This window comes from Oncorhynchus mykiss, chromosome 6 (assembly GCF_057628025.1).
Source record: "Oncorhynchus mykiss isolate SJ-2025 chromosome 6, ASM5762802v1, whole genome shotgun sequence".
NCBI lineage: Eukaryota > Metazoa > Chordata > Actinopteri > Salmoniformes > Salmonidae > Oncorhynchus > Oncorhynchus mykiss.
This window is the reverse complement of record NC_143027.1, coordinates 2,476,184-2,483,468: the sequence shown is the minus strand read 5'-3', so window position 1 is coordinate 2,483,468 and position 7,285 is coordinate 2,476,184. Positions and strand designations below refer to the sequence as shown.

General features: G+C 47.3%; 1 protein-coding gene across 1 annotated transcript in view; it reads right to left on the bottom strand.

Annotated features, from left to right (window-relative positions):
* Positions 1–2,308: 2,308 nt before the first annotated feature.
* The window catches only part of mtmr12 (myotubularin related protein 12), a 30,242-nt gene continuing 25,265 nt past the window's right edge, over positions 2,309–7,285 (bottom strand). Inside the window, exons 14-16 of the mRNA XM_036979210.2 lie at positions 4,630–4,788; positions 4,076–4,338; positions 2,309–3,109 (exon numbers count right to left, since the gene is read on the bottom strand). Coding sequence (XP_036835105.1) covers positions 2,755–3,109; positions 4,076–4,338; positions 4,630–4,788 — 777 coding nt within the window. The 3' untranslated portion in view covers positions 2,309–2,754. The remainder of the gene's footprint in view (positions 3,110–4,075; positions 4,339–4,629; positions 4,789–7,285) is intronic.

Genomic DNA, 7,285 nt, shown 5'->3' with positions numbered 1-7,285 from the left:
ACAAGTTGAGCCCATTGTGCTAAATTTGGACAGATTTTGTCGTGAGTTCCAAATCTCGCTTCGCCTTTTCCTCTCTTTTCCCGCCTTCTATTCCTACTCTTTCCCCGCCTTCTATTCCTACTCTTTTCCCGCCTTCTATTCCTACTCTTTTCCCGCCTTCTATTCCTACTCTTTTCCCGCCTTCTATTCCTACTCTTTTCCCGCCTTCTATTCCCACTCTTTCCCCGCCTTCTATTCCTACTCTTTTCCCGCCTTCTATTCCCACTCTTTCCCCGCCTTCTATTCCTACTCTTTCCCCGCCTTCTATTCCTACTCTTTTCCCGCCTTCTATTCCCACTCTTTTCCCGCCTTCTATTCCTACTCTTTCCCCGCCTTCTATTCCTACTCTTTTCCCGCCTTCTATTCCCACTCTTTTCCCGCCTTCTATTCCTACTCTTTCCCTGCCTTCTATTCCTACTCTTTTCCCGCCTTCTATTCCTACTCTTTTCCCACCTTCTATTCCTACTCTTTCCCCGCCTTCTATTCCCACTCTTTTCCCGCCTTCTATTCCTACTCTTTTCCCGCCTTCTATTCCTACTCTTTCCCCGCCTTCTATTCCTACTCTTTCCCCGCCTTCTATTCCTACTCTTTCCCCGCCTTCTATTCCTACTCTTTTCCCGCCTTCTATTCCTACTCTTTTCCCGCCTTCTATTCCTACTCTTTCCCCGCCTTCTATTCCTACTCTTTCCCCGCCTTCTATTCCTACTCTTTCCCCGCCTTCTATTCCTACTCTTTTCCCGCCTTCTATTCCTACTCTTTTCCCGCCTTCTATTCCTCTCTTTCCCCGCCTTCTATTCCTACTCTTTCCCCGCCTTCTATTCCTACTCTTTTCCCGCCTTCTATTCCTCTCTTTTCCCGCCTTCTATTCCTACTCTTTTCCCGCCTTCTATTCCTACTCTTTTCCCGCCTTCTATTCCTACTCTTTCCCCGCCTTCTATTCCTACTCTTTCCCCGCCTTCTATTCCTACTCTTTTCCCGCCTTCTATTCCCACTCTTTTCCCGCCTTCTATTCCCACTCTTTCCCCGCCTTCTATTCCCACTCTTTTCCCGCCTTCTATTCCCACTCTTTCCCCGCCTTCTATTCCCACTCTTTTCCCGCCTTCTATTCCTACTCTTTTCCCGCCTTCTATTCCTACTCTTTTCCCGCCTTCTATTCCTACTCTTTCCCCGCCTTCTATTCCTACTCTTTCCCCGCCTTCTATTCCTACTCTTTCCCCGCCTTCTATTCCTACTCTTTCCCCGCCTTCTATTCCTACTCTTTCCCCGCCTTCTATTCCTACTCTTTCCCCGCCTTCTATTCCTACTCTTTCCCCGCCTTCTATTCCTACTCTTTCCCCGCCTTCTATTCCTACTCTTTCCCCGCCTTCTATTCCTACTCTTTTCCCGCCTTCTATTCCTACTCTTTTCCCGCCTTCTATTCCTACTCTTTCCCCGCCTTCTATTCCTACTCTTTCCCCGCCTTCTATTCCTACTCTTTCCCCGCCTTCTATTCCTACTCTTTCCCCGCCTTCTATTCCTACTCTTTCCCCGCCTTCTATTCCTACTCTTTCCCCGCCTTCTATTCCTACTCTTTTCCCGCCTTCTATTCCTACTCTTTTCCCGCCTTCTATTCCTACTCTTTTCCCGCCTTCTATTCCTACTCTTTTCCCGCCTTCTATTCCTACTCTTTTCCCGCCTTCTATTCCTACTCTTTTCCCGCCTTCTATTCCTACTCTTTTCCCGCCTTCTATTCCTACTCTTTTCCCGCCTTCTATTCCTACTCTTTTCCCGCCTTCTATTCCTACTCTTTTCCCGCCTTCTATTCCTACTCTTTTCCCGCCTTCTATTCCTACTCTTTTCCCGCCTTCTATTCCTACTCTTTTCCCGCCTTCTATTCCTACTCTTTTCCCGCCTTCTATTCCTACTCTTTTCCCGCCTTCTATTCCTACTCTTTTCCCGCCTTCTATTCCTACTCTTTTCCCGCCTTCTATTCCTACTCTTTTCCTCTCTTTTCCCACCTTCTCATTTGCTGATTCTTACTACCATCACATTACAGCCAGTTAAAAGTACATTACGATATTGGCTTTGGATTCCATTCCACAGAGATTAGGAATAAAACAGTATAGAAGTTGTAAGGTAAAACAAAACAAAAATAAGCTTCCTTTTTGCAGTATAAAACGTACAGCTGGCATCATTGGTTAACACATACTGTACACTTAGGGCATAGATTCATGTGATTTTGGCTTGAAAATCGGCTTCTAAACCATTAAGCAACCTCTGGCATTCCATCGAGAGACTAGCATTTTTTATTTAATTAAAAAAAGAGCATACAAATGGTAATTCATTATTCAGTGCTTTACAGTAGTTATGTATTTTAGACCGGACAGCTCTATGGTTCTTAACAGGACAGTAGTCAACTATGGATAATTAGGAATTCTTTAAAGATGCCATTTCCTTTAAGCAAGAGACGGGACATATACAGTCACAGTTTTGTTTGTAAGCAACCGGTTAAAAAAAATGTTGCTCGCCACAGTAGTGCACAAATGGTATTAGGATATATAGCTTTGGCCTTCTCTGTCTAAAGCAGGAACATGATGATCCTGTCAACGATGGCTTTGAGCAGTGAGCACCATGACAGGTCCAACACTTTAGGTCCCAGTGTACGTAGGTACAGTAACAGGCCTCCAACCAAACCTCCCCATTGGGTTTGTGATAGACAGGGGGACTGTGTGTATCCTAGACCAGAGACTCCGGGCCACCATCATCCTCTCTATCGGCCAGGTTTCCTGGTATCCCGGTCACCATGAGACTCTGAAGCAGGCTGGTCGGTATGGCCGGTTTGAACGACCAGTTCCTCGACGTCACGAAGGGGAACGATGACGACAGCCTCACCGAAGACCTGGCTGCGATCACCGCCGCCGCTGTCTTGGCCCTTGGCCTCGCCCCCTTGTGGTTGGAGGTTAAAGTGCAGCCGTGGCGATCAAGCTGTCTCTGCAGCTCCTGAACCTCCCCCAGTATCTCAGAGACTTTACTCAGCATGGCCACTGGACCCCCTCCTAGGATCTGGACATCGTGGATCCAGCGCAGGTACCTTTCATAGAAAGACAGAACACTAGAATAGTGATTGGACATCCCAGTAATGTGACTCAAATCGCAGCCATCTTGGTCAGGGAATTTTTCATTCTAGAAACCTATCAACTACAGTCAAATATGGTATATTATTATTATTATAAAACAATTCATTTGTAGATATAACAAGTATAAATATATGTCACAAAATAGGTTTCTAAGTTCAAGGGTCTTTTCCTGGTGGAATAAAGGTTAAAACGCTGCACTTCCTGATTTCGTCTTAGACTTCGTTCGTTAACAAATGATTGCGGCCATGACTGAATTCAAACGTAAACGTGAGTTGGTTTTTGGGGAGGGGGTTGATGTGGGTCGTGTGTGTTCATAGGTGGTTAACCAAATCGTTTCACCAATTAGCTTCAGCAGGCTGGTGTGCATGGAAAAGTTGGTTTGACTTTGGATAGCCGATCTCCAGGAAGAGTTATGGACCGTTAATTAATTACATTAATGTAAATGAGACAATATGTCCATGTTGCACATCTTTTAGTTGTCTAATTAAATGCTTTCAATATTTATATTTTTTGTATTTTTAACAATTTATATTGTTCACTTTTCTTTCTTTTTTTTTTGCTATTGACCTTTTAAAATATTGTCGGATGTACATTGTGTAATTTATTGATGGTCGATAACTGAATTGAACAATCAGCTGCGCTCTGAATTGATGATGACTTGGGTACTGCCAGCTGTGGGCAGGATTGAAACAAACCCAACCAAAACTTTTACCCCAACGCTTCATTTCAACATAATGTTTTCATATCATATTGCAAATCTCAGTTTTTGGACTTTATGACCAAAATGATCCCATTTACATGTTGAGGTAAATTTTTGACACTAAAATAAAAAATGTTTGACTCATATCAATGCAAATTAGGCCGTTTTCAAAAAGGAAAAGTATATTTTTAGGGGGAAGTCTATCTCTACGGGCAGGTACCTCTGCATCCAGACGCGTATGGAGGGACCGTCCAGGCAGGGCAGCAGCAGACCGTGGTAGTCCAATGGTTTAGTCTGCCACGCCTCGTAGAACTCCCTGACTGAAGACGAGGTCTGAGGGGAATCTGAGGAAGGAGACAGCATCCAGCGACTGAGCCTCTTTACGCCGAGGATTTTCTTCAGGTTGTCCGCCTCGTCTTTAAAGAAGCCCTTCTTAGGGGGGGTCTTGAAGGCTGAGCTTGGCAGGGACAGCTGACGCAGGTGCTGGAAGGCAGATATAGAAGAACATTAGAGACATTTTGATCAGCATAATGTTGGAATATAGTAAACTGACTATTACAGTTGAATGGAGTGCGAGAGAGAGCGAGAGAGAGCGAGAGACACAGACAGAGAGAGAGCGAGAGACACAGACAGAGAGAGAGCGAGAGACACAGACAGAGAGAGAGCGAGAGACACAGACAGAGAGAGAGCGAGAGACACAGACAGAGAGAGAGCGGGAGACAGACAGAGAGAGAGCGGGAGACAGAGAGAGCGAGAGACAGAAAGAGAGAGTACCCTGGGCCTGTATGATTTCCTCACAGACGTGTCCTGCTTGGGCTTCTCAGTATACAAAGGGTTAGTGAAGAGATCCTGTGCCTTGCAGTCAAACTGCACCGACCAGTCCCACACTGTAGGGCAGTTCAATGGGCTTCTTTGTGTGTGGGGCGACTCGGCCTGCCAAGACAAGCAAACAGTCAGGCTGGGCGTATGTGGGCATACTGTATATGGTACAGGCTGTTTACCCTACTGTACACAGAAGAAGTGGAGCCTGGTGGAGGGAGGACGGGCTCACTGTAACAGCATGTTAATGGACCGGCGCAGTAATGGACCGGCGCGGTAATGGAACGGCGCGGCAATGGAACGGCGCGGTAATGGCAATGGAACGGCGCGGTAATGGCAATGGAACGGCGCGGTAATGGCAATAGAACGGCGCGGTAATGGAACGGCGCAGTAATGGCAATGGAACGGCACGGTAATGGAACGGCGCGGTAATGGAACGGCACGGTAATGGAACGGCACGGTAACGGAACGGCACGGTAACGGTAATGGAACGGCACGGTAACGGTAATGGAACGGCACGGTAATGGAACGGCGCGGTAATGGAACGGCGCGGTAATGGAACGGCACGGTAACGGAACGGCACGGTAACGGTAATGGAACGGCACGGTAATGGTAATGGAACGACACGGCAATGGAACGGCGCGGTAATGGTAATTTTTTTATTTTTTTTATTTTACCTTTATTTAACCAGGCAAGTCAGTTAAGAACAAATTCTTATTTTCAATGACGGCCTGGGAACAGTGGGTTAACTGCCTGTTCAGGGGCAGAACGACAGATTTGTACCTTGTCAGCTCGGGGGTTTGAACTCACAACCTTCCGGTCACTAGTCCAACGCTCTAACCACTAGGCTACCCTGCCGCCCCCTAATGGAACGGCACGGTAATGGAACGGCACGGTAATGGAACGGCGCGGTAATGGAACGGCACGGTAATGGAACGGCACGGTATTGGAACGGCACGGTAATGGAACGGCACGGTAATGTAACGGTGCGGTAATGGCAATGGAACGGCACGGTAATGGAACGGCACGGTAATGGCAATGGAACGGCACGGTAATGGAACGGCGCGGTAATGGAACGGCACGGTAATGGAACGGCACGGTAACGGTAACGGTACGGCACGGTAACGGAACGGCACGTTAATGGAACGGCACGGTAATGGAACGGCGCGGTAATGGTAATGGAACGGCGCGGTAATGGTACGGCACGGTAATGGAACGGTGGTCACTGTTACATTAATTCAATTCCAGACGTTACAATGAGCTCGTCCTCTGATTTAAAGTGACACCAGCCTCCCCTGGCCCATGGACATTCTGGTACAACACAGCCGGAAGAGTCTGGTGTCTAGTCATCTACACTACAGGCCTTCAGAGTATCTGAGTACAAATCACATGTGCCAAAAATAACAGGTTACAACCTGTTGCAGTGTTACAACCTGTTGCCGCGTTGCAACCTGTTGCCGCGTTGCAACCTGTTGCCGCGTTGCAACCTGTTGCCGCGTTGCAACCTGTTGCCGCGTTGCAACCTGTTGCCGCGTTGCAACCTGTTGCAGCGTTGCAACCTGTTGCAGCATTGCAACCTGTTGCAGTGTTGCAACCTGTTACAACCTGTTGCCGTGTTACGTGTTACAACCTGTTACAACCTGTTGCCGTGTTGCAACCTGTTGCCGTTGTTACAACCGGTTACAACCTGTTGCCGTTGTTACAACCGGTTACAACCTGTTGCCGTGTTACAACCTGTTACAACCTGTTGCCGTGTTACAACCTGTTGCCGTGTTACAACCTGTTACAACCTGTTGCCGTGTTACAACCTGTTACAACCTGTTGCCGTTGTTACAACCGGTTACAACCTGTTACCGTGTTACAACCTGTTACAACGTGTTGCCGTTGTTACAACCGGTTACAACCTGTTACCGTGTTACAACCTGTTACAACCTGTTGCCGTGTTACGTGTTACAACCTGTTACAACCTGTGACAACCTGTTACAACCTGTTGCAACCTGTTGCCGTGTTGCAACCTGTTGCCGTGTTGCAACCTGTTACAACCTGTTGCCGTGTTACAACCTGTTACAACCTGTTGCCGTGTTACAACCTGTTACAACCTGTTACTGTGTTACAACCTGTTACAACCTGTTGCCGTTGTTACAACCTGTTACAACCTGTTGCCGTTGTTACAACCTGTTACCGTTGTTACAACCTGTTTCCGTTGTTACAACCGGTTACAACCTGTTTCCGTGTTACAACCGGTTACAACCTGTTGCCGTGTTACAACCGGTTACAACCTGTTGCCGTGTTACAACCGGTTACAACCTGTTGCCGTGTTACAACCGGTTACAACCTGTTGCCGTGTTACAACCGGTTACAACCTGTTGCCGTGTTACAACCGGTTACAACCTGTTGCCGTGTTACAACCGGTTACAACCTGTTGCCGTGTTACAACCGGTTACAACCTGTTGCCGTGTTACAACCGGTTACAACCTGTTGCCGTGTTACAACCGGTTACAACCTGTTGCCGTGTTACAACCGGTTACAACCTGTTGCCGTGTTACAACCTGTTACAGTGCTCTCACAGTGAAATGCTCACTGACAGGCCCTTAATAATGCAGTCAAGAAA